This window comes from Mirounga angustirostris, unplaced genomic scaffold (assembly GCF_029215605.1).
Source record: "Mirounga angustirostris isolate CCGP_5_RB_7025 unplaced genomic scaffold, mMirAng1.0.hap1 SCAF_5, whole genome shotgun sequence".
Lineage (NCBI taxonomy): Eukaryota > Metazoa > Chordata > Mammalia > Carnivora > Phocidae > Mirounga > Mirounga angustirostris.
The window spans coordinates 100,246,198-100,274,029 of NW_026991713.1; the positions used below are offsets into that span (position 1 = coordinate 100,246,198).

At 45.0% G+C, this 27,832-nt stretch overlaps 1 protein-coding gene and 1 non-coding gene across 2 annotated transcripts in view; one reads left to right on the plus strand and one right to left on the minus strand.

Annotated features, from left to right (window-relative positions):
• Nucleotides 1-13,390: 13,390 nt before the first annotated feature.
• On the minus strand, nucleotides 13,391-13,536 carry LOC123845204 (U4 spliceosomal RNA). The gene has a single exon (XR_006791014.1). It is a non-coding gene; the product is annotated as a U4 spliceosomal RNA (small nuclear RNA).
• A 4,214-nt stretch (nucleotides 13,537-17,750) lies between these two features.
• Nucleotides 17,751-27,832, plus strand: part of IQSEC3 (IQ motif and Sec7 domain ArfGEF 3) — a 103,101-nt gene continuing 93,019 nt past the window's right edge. The window contains exon 1 of the mRNA XM_045871207.2: nucleotides 17,751-18,310. Within this exon, the coding sequence (XP_045727163.1) occupies nucleotides 17,751-18,310 (560 nt within the window). The remainder of the gene's footprint in view (nucleotides 18,311-27,832) is intronic.

The window sequence follows — 27,832 nt, forward strand, 5'->3', positions numbered from 1 at the left end:
TACCTGGAGGAGAAGCTGATGTCATCCTCTGAGCTGAAGGCAGGTCGCTTTCTGACCAGACAGAGAAGATGAGGGAGCTGCCACTTGCTGGGCGCTGGAGGCCCCTGGTGGACACATGGAAAGGCAAGAAGTCCTGACCCACAGAGGAGCAGGGCCCTCTGGAAGCTGGCCAGACAGAGGAAACTGGGGACTCCACAGGCCTTTCTTCCTGTGTCAGTCTTCCTGTGCACTTCCTTCTCTCCCCTTCCTTCCTCCTTCTGCCTAACTTCCTCCTCTGCTCTGTCCCTCCTTCTCTCGTTTCCTCTTTTCTTTATGTTCACCTGTCTGGTTTCTCAGTGCCTTCTGGATCATCTCTGCCTCCATCCTGCTCCTTCCGGGAGCCCCTCTTCCTGACTTTCTCAGCCTCCTCCAGCCCAGCCTCTGAGGGGCAGCACTCCCCTCCCGACACCCCAGAGCTGGTTGTAGTCTACGGGGAGTTTCCACCAACTCTGTGGAGAGTGTGTGCATGGACTGAAGTAATTCCTGTACATGGGGAGTGCTTTGTTCAGACTTCTCTCTGGCCAGGTCAGTGACTGAGGCATCTGCCCTGGGGTCCACACTCCAATGACCAGGTACACCCAAAGGTCGGGAGTGCAGTGTGAGAAAACCGATCGACCTGTTCTGTTCCACTGCTCCTCTCCTAACCTAGCTGTGTGACTTTGGGCAAGTCATCTATCTTCTCTGAGCCCCACTTTCCTTATGTGCAAAATGGAAATAATAATACCCACCTCGTTGGGTTTTTTGAGGATTCGGTTCAATCAAATAAGCAATTCCCTAGCGATTCCAATGTGCCAGGCACTGTGTTAGTTGCAGAAGAAAACAAAGATGGATTATATATGTGCTCAAAACTCAAGGCAACTGGGAGAAACTGACATTTGTCTTAACCTTTATTCAACCAGAATAAAAAATGCTAAAGAGAGGTGTAGGAAAGCGTACTATGGGAACAAAAAGGAATATGTGATGAGCTCTGATTGGGGAGAAGGTTGAGATTTTTCACAGGTGTGTCGTCAAACAGAATTGCAACAGGCAAAGGGGCAAGGGAAAGACAAAGATGGAGGAAGAGATTTGAGTCAAGCTTTGTAAGCATGAAGAGGGATGGGCGTTTGGAGGAACGTCCTGCTTTGGCTGGGACATAGGATGTGGGGACATATACATACAGTGAGAAGCAAGAAAGGTAATTGCTGTCCCATCGTATCAAGATTTTATAGGCTTTTAAACCTTTTGACTGTGATCCACAGCAAGAAATCCATGTTATATCTCTGGTCAGTACATAAATCCACACATATATGTATAGATAGACCTAACTGAATCAGACACTTCAAGAGATAATATTTACCCTTAGCACACGTGATACACTCTACTTCCTTTTCTATTTGATTTCATATTTTTAAGTGACCCATTACATTGATCTCATGATCTACTACTGCCTGCATTTTGCAAAGCACTGCCTAGGCAATGGAAAACTGTTGAAGATCTTTTGAAGAAGGTAGTGACATAGCTTCCTTGGTCCCGTAAGCCCCTCTCGTGGCAGTGAGGAAGTGGGGAGAAGGGGTGGGGTGAGAGGGAGTGTGAGCCATCATGTACCTGCGTGGTCACAGTCCAGAGAGAGCTCATCCATCACCAGGGCTGGGCTTGATCAATGAGCTCCAGGAAGAGCTTTGAATGTAGTTGTCCTTAGCAAATGCTTCTGCAGGTGGGAAGTGTAAAGTGCTGTCCGTGGCGATGTTGAGATCCCTGGAGAATCAGGGCAGGGGATGCTTTCTCCCCTGGAGTGGATCTCAGTTGTTCCCTGGGTGTCCAGTGGGCCCAGGCAGAACCCCCAACCCTGGCCGGTCATGTTGCTAGGGCTTCCATTGGGTATGGTGAGGACTGGTGGAGAGAATATGGCAGGAGGCCATCCTCACGGTGATCCCCATACCCTCCATTTTAAGTATACACTCTTTTCCATTCTTCTCCACAAAGAACAGCACATGGTTTTCAGACCCAGGCCCAGCCCTCAGGCAGCTGCCTGTCTTCCTCAAAGAATAGGAGTTGGGGTCCTACTCTCTGCCTTGTCATTATGCTCAGCCCTGGGCCCAGGCCCCTGGATGCGGCAGACTGAATAGAACATGTACCTTAATACCACATAGTTCTGGCTTCTGGCCCCAGTCTTACTACTTAGTAGCTGTGTGATCTTGGGAAAGTCATTTCATTTCTCTGAGCCCTGTTTTTCTCACATGTAAGATGGGGGATAACCACACCTCTTAGCCATTGGTAAGATTAGCAGCCCATGGTTCTCTTCTCTCTATCCTCTTCACTCAGTGATTCTTACTGATACTCATGGCTTCAATTTAAAAACATTTTTACTAAGGTATAATTTACATAAGTACAATTCTCCCACTTTTTAGTGTACAGTTCTGAGTTTTGACACATGCGTGTGGTCAAGTAACCACCACCGCAATCAAGACGTAGAACACTTTCATCTACCCCCAAATCTGTGCCCTCCCACCCCTTTGCAGTCAATCCACCGCACCCCCCCACTCTCTACACCACTGATCTGATGTCCATCACTGAAGATTAGTTTTGTCTGTTCTAGAATGTCACATAGGTTGAATTATATATATGCGTTCTGTTGTATCTGACTTCTTTCACTAAGCTTAATATTTCTGAGGTTCGTCCACATTGTTATGTGTACTTGTAGTTTGTGTCTTTTTGATAAAGAGCAGTATTCCATTGTATGGACATAGTGCCACTTGTTCATCCATTCAACGATTGATGCACATTTGAGTTGTTTCCATTTTGGGTTGTTATGAATAAGACTGCCATGAATGCTATTTTTCCAGTCTTTGTGAGGACAAATGTTTTATTTCTCTTGGGTAAATAGTGAGGAGTGCAATTGCTGGGTTGTATGGTAAGTATATGTTTAACTTTTGAAGAAATAGCCTTGCTGTTTTCCAAAATGGTTGTATAATTTTACATGTCTGCCAATAATATACCAGAGTTCTGGTCATTCTACATCCTACCCAACATTTTGTTTTGTTGGTCTCTTAAAATTTTAGACATTCTAGTGAAATGGTATCTCAGTGTGGTCTTCATTTTGCATTTCTTTAATGACTGATGATATTGAGCATGTTTTATGTTCTTATTGGCTATCTGGATAAGGTTTTGTAAAGTGCCTATTCTAGCCTTTTGCATGGCTGCAAATTTTATTTTATTTTAAGATTTTATTTATTTATTTGAGATAGAGGGAGAGAGAGAGAAAGCACACAGGCATGGGGGAGGGGCAGAGGGAAAGGGCGAAGCAGACTCCCCACTGACTAAGGAGACTCACACAGGACTCGATCCCAGAACTCGGGGATCATGACCTGAGCTTTGAAGGCAGACGCTTAGCTGACTGAGCCACCCAGGCGCCCACCATTTATATTTATATTATATGATGCAAATTTTAAATGGAAATATGAGCATTTAACTCATATGTGAAATCACTAAAATTACACAATTCACATTTCATAGCTTGTACATGTGTATGTATTTTGTTCTTATAGTACAGTGGAAATGCTGCACAAAACAAACTCAAATGTTTTTATTTCACTTCTTGACACACACATATTTTACCCACATGCTATGCCTTTGGGTTACTGATGAGTAAGGCAGGACTGAAAGGAAAAAGAGCTGTAAGTCACTCTGTCTCTCCCCGTCTTTCTGTGTCACCATTTTCAGCCTAAGTATTGGTTAATATAGGGATGTAACAACAGTTGGAAAGGATATGATAAGCTCTCTTGGTCATTTGTGTGTCCTCAAAGGTCCTTGCCTTCTTTCTGTGTATAGTATAAGTTCTGGTTTGGATGGAAAGTGTGGCCTCTCAGGTCTTTGGGCGTCCCTGTCACCAGTCATAGACCTAACAGCCCTTCCTTGTGCTCCCTCCATAGTGTGGGTCCACAAGAATTCTGTGCTCCCAGGTCATTGAAAAGGCTGCATGGGAACAGGTGTCTAGGAATGGCAGAACTCATATGACATAGATCTCCTCTGTCTATGTGCATGCACCCTTGTCCCACTGGACATCAGTTAGAAAACACAAATTGCAAGTTAAAATTATTAATGATTTCAAGATGGTGACATCAGAGCATTAAACCAAGTGCAAGGCTCTCTCAAGCCCAGGGCCCTGTGGGGATGCACAGGTCACACACTCATGAAGGTGGCCCTTGTGAACATTCACAATGCTCAATAAATACGCATTACACGAGTGAATGAAGGGTTGTCACTTGAGACAGTTCATTTTTTTTTTTAAGATTTTATTTAAGAAGGGACAGTTCATTTGTGGTTTTTTTTTAAGATTTTATTTATTTATTTGACACAGAGAGATAGAGCGAGAGAGGGAACACAAGCAGGGGGAGTGGGAGAGGGAGAAGCAGGCTTCCTGCTAAGCAGGGAGCCCGATGCGGGGCTCGATCTCAGGACCCTGGGAACATGACCTGAGCTGAAGGCAGATGCTTAACGACTGAGCCACCCAGGTGCCCCAGGTCATTTTTTTTTAATTTATTCATTTGACAGAGAGAGACACAGCGAGAGAGGGAACACAAGTAGGGGGAGTGGGAGAGGGAGAAGCAGGCTTCACACAGATCAGGGAGCCTGATGAGGAACTCAATCCCAGGACCCTGGGATAATGACCTGAGCTAAAGGCAGATGCTTAACGACTGAGCCACCCAGGCTCCCAGCTCATTTGGTTTTGATGAAAACTAAAAACTTCCCTCTTCGGGACATCTGGGTGGCTCAGTGGGTTAAGTGGCTGCCTTCGGCTCAGGTTATGATCCCACGGTCCTGGGATTGAGTCCAACATCGGACCCTTTGCTCAGCAGGGAGCCTGCTTCTCCCTCTCCCGCTTCCCCTGCTTGTGTTCTCATTCTCTCTCTGCCAAATAAATGAATAAAAATCTTCAAAAAAAATAAACAACAACAAAAAAAATAAAAACCTCCCTCTTCTCTCACCTTGGAGATTCAATATAAACTTCAGGTGGGCACTACTACCTGGAATTCCCTGTCCCGGGGAGAGACACTTCTAATATTTCAAGTGGAGTAAGAGAGAAGGGAGTGAGGGGGCAGAGAAAACCTGACGAAACTCGCCTGTCAATTAATTACTGCACTTTGCACTGACAGCACGTAACATCTTGCAGCCTTACGACATGGCCTAAGTGTGAATTAAGCTTCACAGCTCACTGCCTTCATCCACCTCCTCCCTGCCTTTCAGCCTCCACCCTGGCTCCAAGAGAGAGCTGAAGGTTCTACTTCATTAGCAGAGGACCTCTGGGACCCATCCTGCAGGGGATGGGGCGCAGAACAGCTCAGCTAAGGTCAGACCCACAGGTTGCTGGGGGGATGCTCAAATTCCTTGTCTCTGGCCTTGGCCTCTGGTCCACAGTTTGGCATGTGCAGAAAGATCTCTGAGAATTGCAAAGTCCAAGAGTTAGATGACCTCAGCTCAAGATCTGGCTTTACTCTACACACTCCATTATGTGACCTTAGGCAAGTGATGTTTCCTTCCTGGGCTGGATTTTCTCCTCTGTCAAATGAGAACATGAACTAGATAAGTGGTCTACAAGTAGTGTTCCCAGAACCTCCAATGTCTCAGAAATTTCACTGGTTAGAGGAAGAGAGAGTCTCCCCAACTTCAGTCAGTGGTAATAATAATGATAAGAATGACAACAGTAATAATAATGGCAGACACTTACAGAGCACTCACCGCCCCAAGTGTTAAGTGCTTTGTGTGCATTAACTCATTTAGTCATCACAATATTCCTGTAAAGGGCGCCTGGGTGGCTCAGTTGGTTAAGCGACTGCCTTCGGCTCAGGTCATGATCCTGGAGTCCCTGGATCGAGTCCCGCATCGGGCTCCCTGCTCGGCAGGGAGTCTGCTTCTCCCTCTGACCCTCCCCCCTCTCATGTGCTCTCTCTCATTCTCTCTCAAATAAATAAATAAAATCTTTAAAAAACAAACAAAAAAAACCCAACAACAATATTCCTGTAAGATTGATCTTACCCATTTTCAGATAAGGAAACTGAGGAGCTAAATTAAATGACTTGCTCAGGGCCACACAGCTAGTAAATGACAGAGCAGGGATTTGAACCCTGGCTCTAGAATACACCTACTTAACCACACTCTTCCCATTTTATCTAACTACCTGCGTATCCATCCACCAAACCATCCACCAATCCATTCATCCAACCATCTATCCATCCATCCAGCCATCTGAGTTCCATGTAAGAGTTTATATAATAAAAAGTTAAATAAAAAAAATTATTAAAAAATAATAAAAATTTGAAAAATACTGAATATCACCATTCAAACTGGAGAAACCCCAGGGGGTGGAGTGCTGTGACTGCTTCCCACTTTCTGGGTCATTCTTAGAGCAGTTTCTGTGGGTTGGGGGTGATGAAGAGTTGGCAGCAATCAGAAACAGAATATTTTAAAACAATTTGTCAAACGTGACACCCACAGCTTGTATGTAGACAGATGCTATGTAAGAAAGCTCAGGCAGTTTGGATCTGGTCTCCCCCCTCCTTCCCTCTTTCTCATCTCCTGCTCTCCTCCAGGGAAAACAGAGCTGGAGGGGGTTTGGGATTGACTTGGATAATGAGACTACAGAAAGCTGAACTCAGACCAGTGGGAGAAAGGGAAAGGAAGGCAGATCACAGCTCAATATCAGAAATATCTTCCTAGCTTTTTGGTCATCCTAAAATTAGATAACCATCTTGTGATGGTTGTTAGGGACTTGTTTGTTGTGGGAAAATTTGGGCAGAGCCTGGTGACCAAGAATGATGTGGTGGGGTTGCTTGCATTTGGGTGTTAGGGGGTCCTAGAGAAGGTGAGCTCCTGGGTCCTTTCTCCTAGATCTGGTGATTCCACCTCCACCCCCTCACTCCACTGTGGGGCTCCTGAGGTCCAGAGAAGGAGAGACCTCTGGCCCCAGCTTGGTAGCTTTTCAGGAACAGAGAGAACAGATTAGAACCATGGCTCCAGCTCGAAACCTTCTCAGGTATTCTCAATGACACCCCACAGAGTGCCAAAGAAGGAGGAAAATTCTTCCTATGCCCTTCTCACTACAGGTCTTTCTGGATTGTCTCAATGTGCTTGTCATGGGGGCTATGACTTTCTCCAAATTCAAGACAGGCCATTTACTGGGGCTAGAGATGAGGAACAATGAGAGAGGGGTGTTCCTACCTTCAGCTGGGCTCACAGGTTCTGTTTGGATCTGGGTTTACTGCCCAAACAATTTGTTTACTACTTTCCAATTCATATAGAACATTCATGGACCCATTTGACAGATGAAGATGGGAAGCTCAGAGAGAGTAAGTGATTTATCCATGTACCATGACCAGAGGGGTAAACTCAGTCTTCCGACTCCAGGAAAGTCTTTACCACTCCTACTAAATGCTAAAAACTATTTAGCATTTACTCTATGCCAGATATTGTGCTACTACAACAACCCCACAATACCCATCGCATAGAGATTCAGACCCATTAGCTAACTTCCCCAAGGTCACATAGGTGGGAAGGGGCAAAATGAGGGTTCAAACTCACATCTGCCTTTTCCAGAACTCATATTCTTGTCCATGACTCTGTTCCATTCCTAAATTCAGAGAAGCCCCAAGAAAATAGTATCTTGGGAGAAGGGGCTTGAGGGGGGGTCTGTTCAAGCCAGAAAGCCTGAGATACCTTCAGAATGTCTCAGACCTGGCAGGACTGGCATAATCCATCAGGCGGGTAATTAGGGATGAATAGGGCTTCCTTAGTCCAGAGGCCGACTGCAAGAAGGCCTCAGAGACTCCTTCTGAGGCCCATACTATGAACTGCATCCCCTCAATTGACCTTTGCTATATGAGATGTGGACAAAGTCACCTCTGGGACGCCTGGGTGGCTCAGTCGGTTAAGCGTCTGTCTTCGGCTCAGGTCGTGATTTCAGGGTCCTGGGATCAAGTCTCATATCCAGCTCCTTGCTAAGCAGGGAGCCTGCTGCTCCCCCCGCCCTCTGGAAAATAAATAAATAAAATCTTAAAAAAAAAAAAAAAGCCACCTCCCAGGCTGTATTTAAGGGAAGTTCTGGCTAAAAAACCCCAGATCAGTGTGGTGTCAGTGGGATTTCTGGCTCTGATATTTTCTAGCCTTGGGCAAGTCACTATTTTTTGGCGGGGGGCAGAAAGAGAGAGAGAATCATTATCATTAGCAGGATCCATGCTCAATGCAGAGCCTGATGCGGGATTCGATCTCACGACCTGAACTGAAATCAAGAGTCAAACGCTCAACTGACTGAGCCACCCAGGCGCCCTGCAGGTCATTATTTCCTCATGCCCCTGTTCCCTTTCTTGTAAAATGGGGTTAATAAAAATACTCCATGGGCATTTTGTGAGGACTAAATGAGATCATGTATCTGTGCTCTTAATTTTACCAATACCTGGATCAGATCAGTTAAATTAAAATCTCTGGGATTGGGCTTTAATCATCAGCATGTTCAAAGCTCCCTGGTGATTCTAATGTGAAGACATTATGTGTTAAACCTAAGAAATACACTATACAGGGAGAAGCAGACCTCTGAAAATTAAAAATTACAAGGAGTAGCCCTGTCCTTATCTTCCTGGCAATCTCAAATGAATGTCAAAGTTGGGACAGAGAAACCATGCAAAAATGATCCTGAAAATACCTAACACGAAAGGACATTGATAGACATTTGTATACAACCTGATGCATATGGCATGAGGTCAGTTTCTGTAAAGCATTAAGAATTAAGTCTAACCAATAAATGAAAAGGTATCATGTGTTCAGGGACTGGAAATATTGATATCAATAAAATGTCAATACTACCAAAAGCCGTCTATAGATTTAATGCAATCCCTATGAAGATTTCAATGGCATTTGTTACTAAAGTAGAAAAAATCCTAACACTTAAATGAAACCACAAAAACTCCCGAAAGCCAAAGTAATCCTGAAAAAGAACAAAGCAGTAGGCATTATACTTCCAGACTTCAAGCTACATTACATAATTATCGTCCTCAAAACAGTATATGGTACTGGCATAAAAATAAACAAATCATTGGAACAGAATCAAGAGTACAGAAATAAACCCAAGGATATACATTCAACTAATATGACAAGAGAGCCAAGAATACTCAATGGACATGAGACCGTCTCTTAAATGGTGCTAGGGAAATTGGATATTCACATGTAAAAGAATGAAACAGGACCTGTATCTTATACCACTCACAAAAACTAGCTGGAAATGGATTAAGGACTTAAATGTAAGACCTGAAATGATGAAACTTCTGGAAGGAGACCTAGGAAAAGGGCTCCTTGACATGGATCTTGGCAGTGATTTTTTGGATAACACCTAAAGCACAAGCAACAAGTAAAAAACACGTGGGACTATCTCAAACTAAAAAGCTTCTGCACAGCAAAACTGTTAACAAAATGAGAAGACAACCTACGGAACGAGAAAAATATTTGCAAGACATTTATTTGATAAGGGGTTAATATCCAAGATATATAAAGAATTCCTACAACTTAACAGTAAAAAATAATCTAATTAAAAAGGGCAAAAGACCTCAATGGACATTTTCTCAAAGAAGACACATCTATAGAAGGGAGACAGGTACAGGAAAAGATGCTCAATGTCACTAGTCCTAAGGGAAATGCAAACCAAGACAACAATGAGCTATTATCTCACATCAGGCATCCAAAAAAAAAAAAAAAAAGTGCTCTGTGCCAGACATTGTTCTAAATGCTTCACATGCTTTATCTCATTTCATCACACACACAAGTACAGGTCATTACTGGTCAACACTCCCCCAAAGTATTCCTTCCATGTTGTATGCCCTAATATGTGGTGAAAAGGAAAAGGGGTAGGGGCTTAGACTAGGAGACTTGGGTTCTAGTCCAGATTCTGGCTTGACTGGCTGTGTAACTTCAAGAAAACCACCCACCCTCTATGAGCCTCATTTGCCACCTCTGAAAAATCTTGCTTACCACTCACTGAGGATCAAATAAAATGAATATATGTGATTGCACATCCCATGTACTATTTATCCTTAAAATAACCTATGATATGGATTCGGTTATTATCTCCAATTTATAGTTGAGGAAACCAAGGCCCAGATATATTTAAAAGCATAATGTGAACTACAAATGCTGGCTAGGATTATCATCACTATTACCATAGAACAATAAGGCACAAAAGAGGCCATATTTGCTTTACTTCCCTATAGGCTGATAGCCTGATGTATTTCCAGTCCTGGCAACGGTATACATAAGAAATATGTGTGAGCCAGGAGAACTTCTTGTCATCTGTGGGGCTTAGTTGCTGTTCTACCCGGAGGCAGAGAGCTGGATGAAATGACCCTGAACGCCCTGGCCAGTTGTTTAGAATCCATCAAATCTGGACAGGAGCAATACCTCAGCCCCACCTGCCTGTCTGGAGAACTGTCCAATCAGAGGGAGGTGGGAAATCTGTGGGCCTTCCATGCCGACAGGACAGGATTTCTCACCGGCAGGATGCAGCTTGTGGGCAGTGGCAGCAGCACCCTCTGTTCTGACCAAACAGGTGGGGAAGAAGAGAGGTACTGAATTCAGACCCTGGGCCAGAAAAACCAAATGCCTTGCTATTCCTGCAGCTAGTCATTGGTCATCAAAGGCATCATTACTATCCCTTCTGCTTCCATAAAATTGCCCTAGAATTATGACTTTAAAATGTATATGTCATAGTTAAGAGGAAATGTAGAAATGACTTTGTTCTACAATCTGTTTTTAAACATTTTATTGTTGATTATATATACATGTAGAAAAGTACACAAACACACACACACACACACAATTTAACCAAGATCCCACCATGTCATTTTATTTATTTATTAATTTTTTAAAAAGATTTCATTTGTCAGAGAGAGAGAGCGCACATAAGCAGGGAGAGCGGCAGGCAGAGGGAGAAGCAGGCTCCCACCGAGCAAGGAGCCCGATGCAGGATTCGATCCCAGAACCCTGGGATCATGACCTGAGCCGAAGGCAGATGCTTAACTGACTGAGCCACCCAGGCATTCGAACAACAATGTCATTTTAAAAGAGAGACATCTGAGGCCAAAGGGGTAAAGAGCCATTTTGTATGGCTGAATTCTTCCCTACAACTAAGCATAATTGCTCATTATCCTCTCTCCCCACCACCACATTTCTTCTTTTATTAAACACACTATTTGAACATCCATTGTGCCCCAGGCCCTGGAATTAGTGTAGATAGGTATGTGGGGTGGGTGCCAAGATTTATAAGGCACTAACTTTTTAAAAATTTTATTTCATTTAAATTCAATTAATTAACATATAGTATATTGTTAGTTTCAGAGGGGTACTAACTCTTGCCCTTCAGAAGACTGCAGTCTAGGAGAAAACACCTTACAGGTAACTATATAACAAAGAGAGTAGTGAATGCCAGGGAAAGACACATAGATAAGGTGCTTTGAGAATCTAAAGAAAGAAGAGCAAATGGAAGATACTCATGGCATAAGTGGCATTTTTACTGAGCCCTGGTGGGACAGGATTTGGACATGCAGGAATTCAGGGTACAAAAGCCACTTTAGCTAGAGTAGAAAGTACAAGAAAGACAGAAGTGTGTTGTTGGATTTGGGGAGGAGTAAATAGTCCAGTTTGGCTGGAACCTAACATTTATTAGGAGAAATGATGGGACCTAATGCTGGAAGACAGGCTACAATGCAGTGACAGAAAAAGAACAGCTTGAGCATTGGGGAGCAAACAAGTGGCATGGTTCAGGGAAGGGTAATCCCAAGCTCACTCTTAGGCTTGTCTCTTCCAGGGCTCCTCACTTCTCACAATGTATGGGAGATGAGTCTGTGCATTAGGGTCTGAGGACTAAAGTTCCAACTCCAGCTGTCCTATCTACCAACCATGTTGTGGAGTCACAACATCCTTGGGCCTCAAATTTTGTGTCCTAAGAGGGGAATCATAATCCCATCCCTGCCTTCTTCGGAGAGTGGATGTGAGGATTAAATGATATTGCATATGAAGAGGTCTTGCAAACTGGAAAGTACCACACAAAAGTAAGGCATTACTTTTATTTCCCTCTAGCCGGGAGTTCTCCACATTTAGAATACATCAGAATTACCTGGGTGCTTATTAAAAATGTAGGGTTTTTTTGTTTTCTGGCCAATTTTTAAGGCCAGAAGCCAAAAATTGGTACTGCACTTGCCCTCCAATATCAACAACTAGAAAACTGTTATATTCCAATATAAACATACATTTAAAAACCAGTTTCCAGGGCTGCCTGGGTGGCTCAATCGGTTAAACATCTTTCTTCAGCTTGGGTCATGATCCCAGGGTTCTGGGATTGAGCCCCAAATCGGGCTCCCTGCTTGGTGGGGAGCCTGCTTCTCCCTCTTCCTCTGCCTGCCACTCCCCCCAGTTGTGTGCTCTTTCTCTCTCAAATAAATAAATAAAATCTTTAAAAAAATTAAAAAAAAACCCCAATTTCCAGAATCAGAAAACTATCAGCACAACATTATGATTCTTGAGATAAGGAAAACAAACTAGGTGAGCCTTACAATCATCTTGGCTCACTGCCTGGAGAAACCTTCAAGATTGCAGGGCAGGGAGAGGGAGCCAAAGCAGAACATGATGGTCTCTCTGAATTGAGGACACAGAGATTGGAGGAGGCTGAAGTGGCTGGAATTTATAGGGCAGAGGGCCAGAGAAGAGGGAGTTATATAAAGAAAGAGCTCCAGGAATCTGCAGATAGCCCTCCTTGAGTCTGTGGCTGAACACTAAGCCATATATAGAGAGAGTGAAATCCTACATGACTGAGTAAATAATGACTGTGGGGGTTTAAGATGTTTAATAAGTTCAGGGCTCACACAGGCTGGAAAAATTAGAGTTCTGACCAGTCAGACTACAAAGATCTTGATGACATTCAATCAGATGACAGAATGATCACACCATAGTAGTCAGGATAAATTAGACAAGAGTAGTAATTACTCTAGACTTGCCCTATAAAAAGCTTAAAACAATCTTAAAAGGATCAAGTGGATCCACAAGTAACTTAACTACCTGCAAAAACACAGTCCAACACTGTTTAAGGGAAAACAAAATTCAGCACTCAACAGAATCACATTCAAACTGTCTAGCATAGAATGAAAAAATTACTAGACATGTGAAGAAGCAAGAAAGTAAGACCCCAAACTAGAAGAAAACATAAACATAATGAGGTGAGAAATGGAATATATAAAAAGGAGCTAAATGGAACTTCTAGAAGTGAAGCTATCTAAACTGAAGCACACAGAGAAAAAAGACTGGGAAAAAAAAAAAAAAAACAAACAACTGAAGCTCAGAGACCTGTGGATCAATATTAATCAGGTTAGGTAAAAATTTCTGTTGCTATATCTTTAAGTTTACTGATTTTTAGGAAAAGTTTTCAATTAGCAATAATCGCGCCTCGGATAAACCTCATTGGCTACGATACTGCCACTGCGCAAAGCTTAAGTTTACTGATTTTTAATTCTGCAGTGTATATATGCTGTTACTCCCACCCAGTAAAACTTCCATTTCAGATTTATATTTTTACCTCTAGAAGTTCTATTTAGTTTTTTTATATTTCCCATTTCTCTCCTCATTGTGTTCTTGTATTTCTTTAAATCCTTACACATATTTATGACAGCTGTTTTATAATCTTCGCTAATTTCACCTCTCTTTCATTTCACGTCTTGTTTCCATTGATTATTTTTCTCCACATTTTGAATTACAACAATGATAAGATTGATCACAGGGTTCTTGCCAGAAAATGCAAGCCAGAAGACACTGGAACAATATCTTTACGTGCTGAAAAAAAATCAAAGTAAAAAATTCTATATCCATGAAAAAGAAATTTTTAACAATTGAGGAGATATAGAGGCACCTGGGTGGCTCAGTCAGTTAAGTGTCTGCCTTTGGCTCAGGTCATGATTCTGGGGTCTTGGGAGCAAGCCCTGCATCGGGCTCCCTGCTCAATGGGAAGCCTACTTTTCCTTCTCCCTCTGCCATTCCCTCTCTTGTGTTCTCTCTCTCTCAAATGAATAAATAAATAAAATCTTAAAAAAAAATTGAGACATAAATACTTTGTCAGACAAAAAGAAAAAACCTGACAGAATGTGTTACCAACAGACCTGACTATAAGAAATGTTAAAGAAAATTCTTCAGGTGAAAGGATAATGATACCAAATGGAAACCTGGATCTATATAGAAATGCAAGTGGCCAAAATGGTATATGTGTATATATATACATATACATATATGTGTATATATATGAGTAAATAAAAAAGATATTAAAATTTAAAAAATTAAAAAGATAATTGACTTTTTAAGGCAAAAATTATAATGATGTATTATGAAATTTATAATAAATACAGAAGTAAATCTATGACAATAATAGCACAGAGGATGGGAGGAATGGAAATAATCTGTTGTAATGTTTTTACATTATATGTGAAATACAATATTTGGACATAGACAATGAGAATTTAACAACAAATATTGTAAACCCAAAACAATCACTAAATAAATAAATGAAGAGGTGGTGTCAATAAGCCACCAGTGGAGGTGAAATGGAACACCAGAAAATATTCAAGCTAAAAAAAGGCAGGAAAAGGTGAAAAAGAACAGAGAACAAATGAAACAAATAATAAAATAACAAGATGGCAGATTTAATTCCAAATATATTGATAAATAAATTAAATTAAATGTAAATAATCTAAGCACTCCAATTAAAAGAAAGAATGTCAGGCTGGATTTCTTTTCTTTTTTTTTGGTGGGGGAGGGATAGAGGGAGGGGTTGAGAGAGAATCTTAAGCAGGTTCCCTGCCCTCACAATCCTGAGATCATGACCTGAGCCGAAATCAAGAATTGGATACTTAACCAACTGAGCCACCCAGGTGCCCCTCAAGCTAGATTTTTAAGAAGTCAGATCCAACTAAATGTTATCTATAGGGAAAAAAAATACTTTAAATTTAAAGACATGCATAGATTAAAAGGAAAAGAATGGGGGGAAATGTAACATGCTGTATTGGTTTTCTGTAGCTGTCACATCAGATTATTACGGATGTAATGGCTTAAGTCATTCAAATTTATTATCTTAAAGTCAACAGTTCTGTAAGTTAGAAATTTAACATGGGTCTCACTAGACTGAAATCAAGGTGTCAGCAAGGCTGTATTCCTTTCTGAAAGCTCTAGCGGGGAATCAGTTACCTTGCTTTTTCCATCTTCCAGAGACCACTCATATTCCTTGGCTCATGGTCCCTTCCTCCATCTTCAAAGCAAGCAAAGCAGGTCAGAGTCCTTCTCACATCACCTTACCCTGACCATTCCTTTGTAGTCACACTTCCCTGTGATCACAACCACATATAGTTCTCTGCTTTTAAGGAATCATGTGGTTAGACTGGGCACAGGTGTGCTGAGGACAAAATCCAGGACAATCTCCCCAATCTCAGGGTCCTTAATTTTAATGGCATCTGCAAAGTATTTTTTGCCATGTAGGGTAATATCATCACAGTTTACTGGGACAGTATATGGACATTTTTGGGAGCCATTGTTCTGCCTACCACACAAGCAAACATTAATAATGAGAAAGCTGGAGTGACTATCAGACAATTACATATAGAACATTCATCAAAATAGACCATAAATTAGATCATAAAAAAGTTCCAAAATTTCAATAAATTTTACAAGATTGAACTCATATAGATATGTTCTCTGACCACAAAGAAATTAAATTGGAAATGAATAATAGAAAGATTTGGAGATACAAAGAGAAATTTAAAACTATTTTGCACTGAATAAATATGAAAAATTTAGGATACAGGTAAAACAGTGCTTGGTGGGAACTTCAGAGCTTTAAGTATTTATACTAAAAAAGGAGAAAGGAATTGTGTAAGACTGATGAATCACAGACCTGTACCCCTGAAACAAATAATACATTATATGTTAATAAAAAATTTTTTTAAAAAGGAGAAAGATTTAAAGTCAATAGTCTAAGCTTCTATGTTAACAAGCTAGTTTTAAAAAAGCAAATGGAAACAAAAGTAGGTAGGAAAAAAGAAAGATAAAAGAGCAAATCAAGGAAATAGCAAATGGACAAATAATAGAGAAAAATCAATGACACCAAAAACTAGTTATATGGAAATATAAAAATGGATAAATATCTAGCCAGACTGACCTTTAAAAATACCCAAATTACCAATAACAGGAATGAAAGAGGAGACATCACTACACAGCCTACAGGCATTAAAAGTCTAATAAGAACATATAAACAACTTCATGCCAACAAGTTTGACAACTTAGATGAAATTGATACATTCTTGAAAGACACTTGTATTCATTCCCTATTGCTGCTGTTAGATTACAACAAACATAGTGACTTAAAGCAGCACAATTATCTTACAGTTCCAGAAGCCAGAAGGCCAAAATGCATTTCACCTGGCTAAAATCAAGGTATTGGTGGGACTGCATTCCTTCTGGAGGCTCTGGAGGAGAATCTGTTTCCCCCCCTTTCAAGTTTCTATATGCCACCTGTATTTTCTGAATTTTGCTTCCCAGATAGCAATTGCCTCATTCTGACCTCTCCTTCTGTTGTCACGTCTCCTTTCTGACACTCTCACATCCCCATTACAAAGACTCTTGTGATTACATTGGACCCATCCAGGTAATCCAGGATAATCTTTCTATTTCAAGATCCTTAACTTAATCACATATTTAAAGTTGCTTTTGCCACGTAAGGAAACAAATTCACAGGTTTTGGGGACTAGGACATAGACATCTGTTTTTCAAACAGAACGATCTCTTCAGAAGTTTCTGGAAGCATGAACCATGACACACAGGACCTGGTTTATTTAGTTAATGTTCATATTAGAGTGGCCAAAACTGTCCTGAGGTTTCATTCCCAGAGAAAACCCAACATAAACAGACTGCCCACCCTAAGTTTCCTCTTGGCTGAATAAATGACTAGATGTTCTCTAGAGTCCCTTATAATTCTATGATCCTTGCATCCCAGGGAATTCCCTAGCAGAACAGATTGTTGAGTACAAAAGAGGCAAGTGTGCCTCTCCTCAGAAGGACTTTAAGATGACCCGTAACCTCTGGGATGGCTGGACGTGGGAAAAAGAATTTGTGACCTTTCCGAGTCCCATGACTTCCTCCTTTTAAATACATTTCTCTCTCCTTTGCCACCTTCTCTCTCTCTCTGTCTCTTTCTCCTTCTATCTCCTTCCCTCTCCTCCCAGCCTCTTCCTCTTCTTTTCCTCTGTCCTTATCTGCTTCTTTTCTCCTACCTATCTCACCGCACTCTCCCAGGACACCTAAGTCCACCTCACCCGCTTTCCTTTTCTCTCCAGATTTATCTATCTCTGGTCCCCTTCGTTTATCCTGCTCCCTACCGGCTCCCTCGCTCCTCTCCCTTCTCTCCTGTCAGCCCTGCAGGAAGCCGAGACTCCTCACGAAGCCTGGAGGTGGGAGGGTGGGAGGGTGGGCCCTGGCGCCGCGGTCCCGCCCCTCGGTGCGTGTGTGAATGCCTGTGTGGCCGTGACGCGGCGCCGGCGGCGGGGAGGGAGGCTGGGCCCGCTGGAGAGGGAGGCGAGCGGATCGCTGGGGCTGCTCGGCTCCTGCGCGCCCTCGCGCTCCCCGCCGCCCGCCGAGGCGCAGGCAGGGCGCAGGCGGCGGCGGGCGGCATGGAGAGCCTGCTGGAGAACCCGGTGCGTGCCGTGCTCTACCTCAAGGAGCTCACGGCCATCGTGCAGAACCAGCAGAGCCTCATCCACACCCAGCGCCAGCGCATCGACGAGCTGGAGCGGCGGTTGGACGAGCTAAGCGCCGAGAACCGCAGCCTGTGGGAGCACCAGCAGCTGCTGCAAGCCCAGCCTCCGCCCGGGCTCGTCCCTCCGCCGCCAGCCCCGCTGCCTGCCACCCCGGCCACCGCTGCCGCGGCCGCCGCCGCCGCCGGGGCCCAGGAACCACTCCAGAACCACGGACAGATCTCGCCCGCCGCGCCACAGCCTGCGCCGGAGCAATCACCGCTTCAGCACCACGGACAGCTCCTGGTGCAACCCCAGCCGGGCCCCAGCAGCAGGGCTCACGCACCCCAGTCGCCCCACCAGCACCCTGTGGCGCCCGGGGCCGTCGCAGACAAGGAGAAGGAGCGTCCCTCGGGTTGTTGCACTGCCGCTGGAACCCTCCTTCAGCACAAATCCCCCGCCGCCCTGGGCAAGGGCGTCCTGAGCAGGAGACCCGAGTGAGTGGGGAAGAAAGGAGAGGGATTATAGTAACAGAAAGGGAAGCAAATGGGTGTAAGGAGGAGATAAGGCGGAAATCAGATGCCCCTAAGAGTCTGAAGGACTAGGGTAACCTGAAGTGAAGAGATGAGAAGATGCTTGGAGGTAGAAGTGTGTCAAGGAGATTTGGGGGAAAAGAGGTATTAGTATCAGTGTTTGAGAGGGTTTAGGGGATGTTGGAGCAAAAGAGAGAATCCAGACCCTTACGGGGGGCAAAGGAGGAAAGAAATGGGTTTTAAGTGATTGGGGATATCAGAAACTGGCAGATTTTAAAGGAGACAAAATTGGGAGGAAGTTGTGGTGAAGATTACACTGAAGAAAAAAAGAGCAGTTGAATTTTTTTTAAGTTAGGAAAAATTTGGAAGGGAGTTTGGGTAGTAAAATTATTTGAATGGAGAGTGAGATATGAAAAAGACTGAGGCTTGGCGAAGACACATGTTAAGAGCTTTAAAAGGGCTAGGGTCCAGGAAGAATAGAACTGGGGTCTGAGAAAATTTAGGAGGCAGGGGATAAGGCTGAAAAGCAGGAATGATGTGAGAAGGCAGGGGTGCTGGGGATAGAGGAAGATAAAGGGTGGGAAAAGCATTTCCCAGAGGAATGAGTCTGGCTCTTTAACTGATGCAGTGGGATCAAAGCCAGGAGTGCCTCTTTGGGGAAGCTTACTCTGCTCTGACCTGAGTGGGCATCTTTCTTCTGAATCCCCACAGGACCAAAGGGGTGCAAAGGCACAACCCACCAAGCCAATGGAGGACTCAGTTATAGCGTGAGGACTCAATCTGGCTATAGCTCTTTTCCTCTGACTCAAGGAGGATTTTTGTGCAGGATGGTTGGCAATTGTGGGAAGGGAACAATGATAAGAGAGATAGTTGGCAAAGGGAGTTGTGGTATTTGGGTGTTTAAATCTCTCTCTATTATGGCTGATGGCTGCAAATCTTGTCTCCACTTGGTTATTTGGTGATATTAGGAATCTCATGTTGGGTCCTGAGAGAAATATACTCATTAGCCCCAGCGAGGGACTCTAGGACCTCAATCTCTTTCTTTACTTTCAATGTCTGTGAACTAGGGACATGGGAAGAAGAGATAAAAGAGGACTGGAATATTCTCTCTTCTGTATTAGACAGGCTGTGACATATCAGCTTCCTTCCTCTGAGTATACAGGTGATGGGAGAACTGCATGGAAGAACAGCTCAGGGGAAATCAGTACCTCATCAGCACCTGACCCTGACAATGGTGATGCTAAAGGGGGAGCTGAGGGGGAGGTGGGAGGGAGGAGAGCCAAGAATCTCACCTCATCCAGTCTCAGCATGTTTCAGGTCCGCAGATACTTGTGAAGATTTGATGTATTCCTTAAAAACTCATTTTCTCCTCATATCTATGTAGTTAGAGAAGTCGGGTCAGGATATGTTAGCTCATAGAGCGTAGATTTGACAGGAATCATGGGCTCTTAGGGGTGAAGATCCAGGATGATCTGACTTGGCAGACCTATAGCAATTGATTCAAGCCCCAAGAAGATGCAGCTTTCTTCCCCAGCTCCCTCAATGGCCCATTTGCTCTTCCTTCAGTTTCATAGTTTCCCTCCTTATCTGGCATAAAAAGCAGAAAGTCAGTTTTCCTTCAGTGCCCATGATTCAACAGAAAGACAATGTTCTTACAAGGTATTATGTGGCTTTTTCCCTAAATAGGGGGGAAAGAACTATTTCATTTGTTTTTCAGGGGGCGGCCACAGCTTTCTGGTAATTATGGTTCTCCACCAGATTCCTCTCCTCATGCCCTTTGGTATCTCCCTTCTCTTCCCCACTTTCTTTGCATCTCTTCAGAGAACTGTGAGCAAAAAGGGTTGAGGAAAGATCATTTTTTCTTGGAAAAGGACTTTGTTGTGGCCCTGAAAGTAGCTTAAAGAGCCCAAACTCTCCTGCCCAAGTGCTCCTACTGGAAAACCGGGGATTTAGGAATCACCTGGATTCCTATCCAGCCTCCTGAGTCAAAACCAGAGACAAACCATAGCGTCTTCATCTTTCCTTCTCCTTTGTCCTGCTTTTGCTTCCCATAGGAGCAGAACAAAAATAAGAAATAATTAGAATGGTGGAGGAGAGTAGAAGTTGTTAAAAATCTTTCCCTTAGGAAGTTGTGCCAGGCACTAAAAGGTTAATACCCCAAGTAGCTCCTTCCTTCCTCCAGATCCTCCAGCTTTTCCCCTTGCTACCCGAGCCTGGACACCAAGAGACAGAGAGAGCGCCTTACTTCCTCCCTGCAACTCTCTCTCCCCTTGGATATGAAATCATGGACATCCTGGCTGGCTGAATGTCTTTTGTGCCTTTTGTACCACCCATTTCTCCCCACTGTTTTGCTGAACTTCAACCTAAGTTTCCCCCACAGAACCTCAGTAATGAATCACTGTTGCTGATTACATTTGGCCCCACCCTGCTCTCTACCCATGACCCCCATTTTGTATGGCTATCCTCCTCTGCCTATACCTCTCAGTGGTGCAGGGCTAGATGCAGCCAGCAGGCAGAGATCTTTATGGATAGGGTGAGGTGAGGAGAAGAAGAGCAGAGCCAGCAGCCCTCTCCCTGGTGTTTCTCCTGGGGAGCTCCCTGCTGAATCAGTTCTCTACTGGGCATGCTGAAGTAGGAAGAAGATATGGCAGATGAGGTCTTTGGATCATAATGTTACTGAAATCTTTTCTCATTTTTTACTTGCCCTTCTCTGGCCTCATTAGAGTAAAATTGTGGCCCTGGTGTGGTTGCTGAGGGTTGGGTGAGGTTTACCTGGGACCAGGCACTGTGTTAGATGCATTATCTTCCCACACAGTTTGTCTCTTATCCCCATAACTCCTCTTCCTGCCCAAATCCAGGAGAGGCAAGAGCCCCAGGGAACCTGGGACCAGGAAATAATGGATCATTTAATTGTCATCAGATCTGCATTAATATGCAGCCTGGCCTCTCTCCCTTCTTCAGCTGAGGGAGATAGGAAGGTGGTGGCCTTGGAGGTCAGGCCAAGGAATTGATGATGAAGGAGTGGGTGAGTGCAGAGGTATCATGGAAGAAAGACGCTGGAGGGGTTAACATTCTTTCTCTGCATGCTTCCTGACTCTTGCTAAGCTCCAGCCCCCACTGCTTTTGCCTCTTAATGAAAGCAGCATCTAGCTTCCTCCTCTTTATTTTTTCAATCAAGGCTCACAGCATCTACAGAATTGATTATCCCTTTCCTGGCTGGAGTCAGAACCTCAACCTGATCTGGTGAAATCTACTTCTTGCCATGGAAGCACACGACCCTACTGGAGGCTACTAGCTTCAGTGTGACCACAGCTTCTCTATCTGAACACGTTTGCCCACCCAGCCAGCCATGCATTCAAAGCCCAGGGCTTGTCCATGTTCTCCAGCCCCTAGGCAGAGGATTACTGGAGGCTGGACATGATTCTTGAATTATAATTCAAATTCAGCTTCTAGCCCATACCCCCCACCTCCAAGTAGCCATGAAGTCTGAATGGCTCAGTAGCTCCTGTCCTGTCCTCTCTTCCTTTGTCCCTTGTCTTCCTCTTTTACTTTCTCTTCCTTGCTACCTTCCCCTTTCTCTTTGTCCTTCCTTCTCTTTCCCCTCTTCTTCCCTCTCCTCAAACTCTTTCTCTCTCCCATATTTTCTTCCTTCTATCTATCCTTTGGTTCCACTTAAGCTGCTCAGGGAAGTCTCCTCTTCTCTACTCCCATCCTTTAAGCATAAAATAAATCTTGGGTCATTTTTTGAGTTCCAGGGGGTCATACTGACCGGAGGCTCAAGGATAGTTAGACAATCATCAGATGTGCTTTTTAGCCTGTTGTCTAAAATGCTGATTGGAGCAGGTGTCTCTGTTCCTACTGAGTCAGGGTTGTCCGCCTGGAGATGGCAGCTCCTGTGTGGCCCATTCTGAGAGCTACTAAGAGAGCATGAAGGTCTGTCAGTCAGTGGAAAAACAGGAGAGAAGCAAACAGTCCTTGTTCAACATACCTGAGGCATATATCTAGAAACATCTAAACAAGTGTAAGCAGATCACTGCTGCCTAGAGCTACCCTCTATCAGAAGAGAACAGGGTGAAAGGGGGAGCATATTGAGAGTCCAGAGAGAAGGTTTTCTTGGTTGGAGTCAAGGATTTATGTCAGGAACAGTAAGAGCCAAGGATAGCTGGAAAGAGGATGGAGCCCCAAAGATTCAATTCATGGAGATAGCTGTATTGCATGTGCATATCATCACATCTGACAGTACAGTACGCCCAACCCTAATCACTTCCCAGCAGGCCAAACTCTATCAACAGAGTAAGAAAAGCCTCGACACTCAGGGTCCTTGTCTGCCTGTGGCTGGAAGGCCTGCTTGCTGAGGATACAACATGAAGGCCAGTGCTCACCAAACTGCCTATCCTCCTTTTCTTCCTCTAGAGAGGACTTCTACCTGGTAAGCTGGAAAATGGGGCCAGAATGAAGGCTCACTGAGAGGAGGGAGCATGCATCTTTTTGCTCACCTAGAAGCTGGCACAAAGTGGGCACTTACAAAAATCCTCTGTTCCCTGCTTGTCCAAGAGCCCAGACCACTGTTCCTTCCTCCCTTTCACCCAAAAAGAACATAGTTCAAGAGAAACAAGTCACTCCCGCCTCTGGGAAAACCCAATGGCCTCCATCCTCCTCACCAGCTCCCTGTGCCTTGCTTCATTCGCTCTCTCCTTCCTTACTCTCAAGCCCTTCCCAGGCCCACATAGTTAACGCCATAAGGGCCTCACGAGAGCATCCTGGAACATTTTCCTGTTGGCCTGAAACCAAGCAAGAGGAGCAGCAGTTGGTTCTGCTGATTCAGCAAATATCTGTGCAGCCTGAGTTTCAAAGGTCACTTATGAGAAAAGGCAGATGGGGTCAGGTCTGGGTGGACAGCCAATGAAAGTGAGGGTGATATGGAAAAAGAGGGGAGAGCTGGGACCAACAGCTGGACCTGTGGTCTGGAAAGAGTCTTGGATCCTGAATTTAAATCCCACATAAAGATTTTTAGACAGACTGACCCTGTTGGGGAACCTCAACATTTTTCACTGGGGCCCAAACATACTCTCAGTGGCCCTGCACACTAACTAAGCAGCAGCTTGGTGTGGGGTTTCTTCGTAAGAGGTCCCTGGGACACTCTCATTGCACCTGGCAGATCCCCAAATGCAAGGCCATCTGGCAGGATTTCCAAGGCTTGGGCCACTGCAGCACCTTCCTCCTCTGCTTCTGGAAAAGCACAAAGTACAGATTCTCACCGAGGTTGCAAAGAGTTTCTTGTTTCCAGGGAGGAAAGTGGTGGTCATCTCCATTTCAAGGAGTGAGGGCATTAATAAACAAACAAAAAAGGATGAGGAGTAGAGTGAGGGAGAAATTAGATTTTTCAGGCTGAAGGGAACTTAGGAACGATAGAATCACAGAATTTTCAAGATCAAGGTGGTTAAGAACATGGGCTTTGAAGTCAGGCATCTCTGGGTATGAGTTCTGCTCTATCACCTACCAGCTGTGAAACCTTACATTCATTACTTACCTTCTTTAAGCCTCTGTTTGTTTGTTGTTGTTTTTTTTTATAAAATGAAAAGTAATATATACTTTGAAGGGTTGTTGTAAAGTTTAAAAATCAAATGGTATCTTTTTTTTAGTATACATTGGATACATTCAATACGTTGTATTATTTCTACAGATAAAGAACCCAGGGCCTAGGGTTCATCCCCAGTCAGACCACAATGAAAGACTAGAAGCCAAGTTCAGGATTCCTTCCCTGCTTCCAAGCCAGCTTTCTACATGTGCCCTTTTCTCATCTACCCCTCTACCTTTGGATAATGTGCACCCAAGCTCTTCCAGATACATGAATGTGGAGCTTACCTTGCAATGCAGCCAGGCAGGACAAATCCACCATCTCTTAGTGATCTGTGATGGGGTCTCACAACTTTATAGTTGGGAAATGCTTCCTTAAGCTCAACTTAAATGTCTTCTGTTGCATTTTAAGATTCTTTGCACTTCTCCTAAGGACATCAAAGGGATCTGAGTTATCACCCGATGCCCCATGGTGATAAGAATGACCTTGCCCATTTTCCAAATGGGGAAACCACAGTCTCATCTAGTATATGAATTCGTCAAGGATAAAAGTAAAGGGTGAGGGGATTGGAGTCTGGGCCAGGAAAATGTTTCCCACTTCCCTGGAATGAAAGCTATATCCATTTGTCCAAATTCTTCCATCCTGGGAATTTTGAAAGGGTAGTCCTGCTCTTTGCAGCCCTTTTGGAGGTCAGAAAGTTGAAAAAAACAAAAAACAAAAACCCCCAAACCCCGCAGAAATTGCCTGAGAAAAGGAGAGCCTGATGTGTTATAGGATTTGGGGTGGTGGGTTGAGGGGAAAGGCGGGGAGGTTAGGGGAGGACTCTACTTTCTCTGGTCAAGCCTAGCGATACGAGTTTCTTCTCCTAAGACTTTCTTAGATGAAATACCGTCTGGGCGGCAGGGTGGGGGGGGACCAGAAAAGAAAAGATAGTGGGCTTCTGACGTTCCCTCCCAGGGTGGTTTTTGCTATGAGGCCACCACAGGCAAAAGCTGCCACTATGGGGGGCACTGGGCGCACTGGAGACCTGGGCTGCCCTGCAGTTGCTCTTTGTTTGGAATATCCCATCTGGGAGGTTATGTAACTCTGCAGGACCGGCGTACGTGCCAAGTGGTACCTTTCGCCCCCGGGAGCCAGGCTACTGTGGACAGAGGCCACGCGGGCCCGTCCAAGGGCCTGCCCACACTCTGCGCCGGCACCGGGCCATTCCCTCCAGGCCACAGCTGCAGGGGCTAGAGGGCTTTCGGAGCTGGGCCGGGGTCTTCCAGCACCGCTGGGGAGTCAAGCAAATGTCAGAGCCGGAAAGGTACGAAAAGGTCCTTTGCTTCAAACTCCTCATTGTGGCAAATGAGGAAGCTATGGCTAGGGAGAGAAGTGACTGGTGCTTCCAGACAAGTTAGTGGCAGCACAAGACCTAGAACTCTTCATCTGGCGCTCTTGACATTATCCGGTGGCGGGTAAGCGGAACTGGTCAGGACTGTTCCGTGGGTGTGCGGGGCCAGACCTGCAGCTAGTTATGGGAATTCAGGGGACCCAGGGAGGTCTCTGCCTTCCCGAACAGCTTGCCTGTGCCAGCAATTCCACAATTAGGGATTCCTTTCAATACTTCAAGGTTATCCCCCTTGTTAAAATGCAAATTCTCCTAGGACAGGAGAAAAACAACACATTTAGCTCTAGCAGCATTTACACTTCAGCATGAAAGAGTTCTCATGTGAGCAGTGTCCGAGAAAGGATTTGATAAGGCAGGAGGATGTCATGGCGGCACTGGATGACTAAGGGACAGAGCAGGAGGCTCAGAAGGAGTTGAAGGGCTCGCCAGGGAGGCTGTTGAAAGCCGAAATGATTTTTATCTCTGCCGTATTTTGCAGGGAATTGGAATTGCCTTGCCTGGACCTGGCAAGCAGAGAGGTGGGGGGACCCAGGGCACTCCCACATTGGCTTGCCTTGGAAAAGTGATTATCTTGTCTGTAGAAGGGATACTTGCCCAGTGAGCTTCATGGGTAAAAATCATTAGGCAGGAATTTAAGGAGCATCCTGACACTCAGTAATCTAGGATCTTAAAATAATTCTCTAGACGGCAAAATTTCACACAACTCTATTGGGGTTTGCTGTGAGGTGGGAAGATGTGGGCAAGAGGGTTAACAGGAGGTAGAGGTTGGTGTTACATGGGCCTGGAGAGAAATGGGGATGAGGGGCTAATTCAACATCTAGTAGGGGCTTGATAAATACTGCTTGAATAAACAAACTTCTAACATGTAGGTCCCAGGCAGGTTCAGCAGTCGTTGAGTAGAGGGAAGTAAGGGTATGGTGTCCAGGCTGAAGAAGATCTCAGCTGGAGGGAAGACCCACTAGGGAAGTGGGTTGTGCTTAGTTAGGCCCAAAAGCCCGGGCTCTGCAGCTGAGCATATGAGAGAAACTGGATCAGAGGCTCAGCTCTTAAGGCCAGCTGGGGAGGGAGGGGCACATGAATGCTCCTCCCAGCTAACAGATACCACCCCAATCCTCTCCATGAGCATGGAAAGGCCTCCCCCGCCTCCGCCGCCAGCCTCTGACCCCAGACCAGTCCAGTCCTCGGCGTGGGATGCCGTGTTAAGAATTAAGCATGAGAAAGCCCTTTGAGTGTTTCATCTCAGTGTCCCCGCCCCAGGCCCATGGCCTTGCCAGAAGCTTGAACTAGGAATAGGCAAAAGGTCTATGATGATGGGAGGGAAAGGAAGCCCAAAATGTGGCCATGTCTCCAGGTGGAAAGAGAAAAGAGAGAGCTGGATTCTGGCCTGGGGGATGAAACAGGAACCAGTGCCAGCCTCCAGGCCTCTTTACTCCTATTTCTTGACCAGGCAGTGTCAGCTCTGCTCAGGGAAATGTCAGGACGCTGAAGGGAGGGGGAGCGGGCGTGTATAAGTTGCCGATGTGTTTGTGGGTACGGTTGCGTGGGGGTGAGTGTGTTACTAGGGCTGGGGGAGATGGATCCCAGCGCACACCATAAAAAGATGTGTGGACCTCGCAGCAAAACTCAGCGGAGGCCTTCCTCCTGCTTCCCCATGACACCCTGGTCTGGTTACACGGGCAGGACTCTGGGTTGTATCTCCTTTATCTGCATGACTTGTTTTGTCTCTCTTGGCCAGCCAGCTCCTTCTGGGTCTTCCCCTCTGTAAAATGGGGTGAGTCTATAATGCCTCCACCCTCACTCCATTGCAGGCGTGAAGGGGACCAGGCCTCTGGAGGCTGCCAGCTCCTGGGAGGAAGGCTGCCTGGAGGGCGGGCAAGGGCAGGGGTCGGGGATCAGAGACGCACTCTTGAGGTATTGGGTTTGGAAGCTCAGGTACCCAGCAGCAGTGTGATGCATGGGAAGCTGCATCGTGGTTTTTCCCCGAACCCAACTTGGCCTAGCTTCGGCCAGGGCCTGGAACCACACGACCTCTCAGGGCTTTGGAGCTGTCAGGTCAAACCAGCTGCCTCCCTGCCTCCAATGAGGAAAGCACTCCCCATCCCAGGCAGAGAGGCAAGGGAATTCCTTGATAAATGGTTCCAATGCACCACAATTTTCATTCAACACATGAATTCAACACAATGATTATTTTGAAACAGCAACAGCAACAAAAACTCTACAAAGCAGTTGGGAATCTCTTGCTTGTGTCTAGTTTCAGTGTTTCCTGGCACAGTCTGGTCTTTACAGAGATGTCCTGGATGCTTCCAAATTGGCTCATTTGGCATCTTTGACATTCTTGGGGCTACTTAACTCCTAAGAGCCAGTCATGGAAGGTCGAAGGGAATTCCAGACGTAGGCAGAGACTCTGACCCAGAAGCCAGGCCCCTCAGTCCTGATGGCTGTGCCATCCTCACAGACCCCAAGTGTAAGCTTGGTGCAAACCCCTCCCCTTCTCTGGGCCTTGACTTCCCCTCTGGTC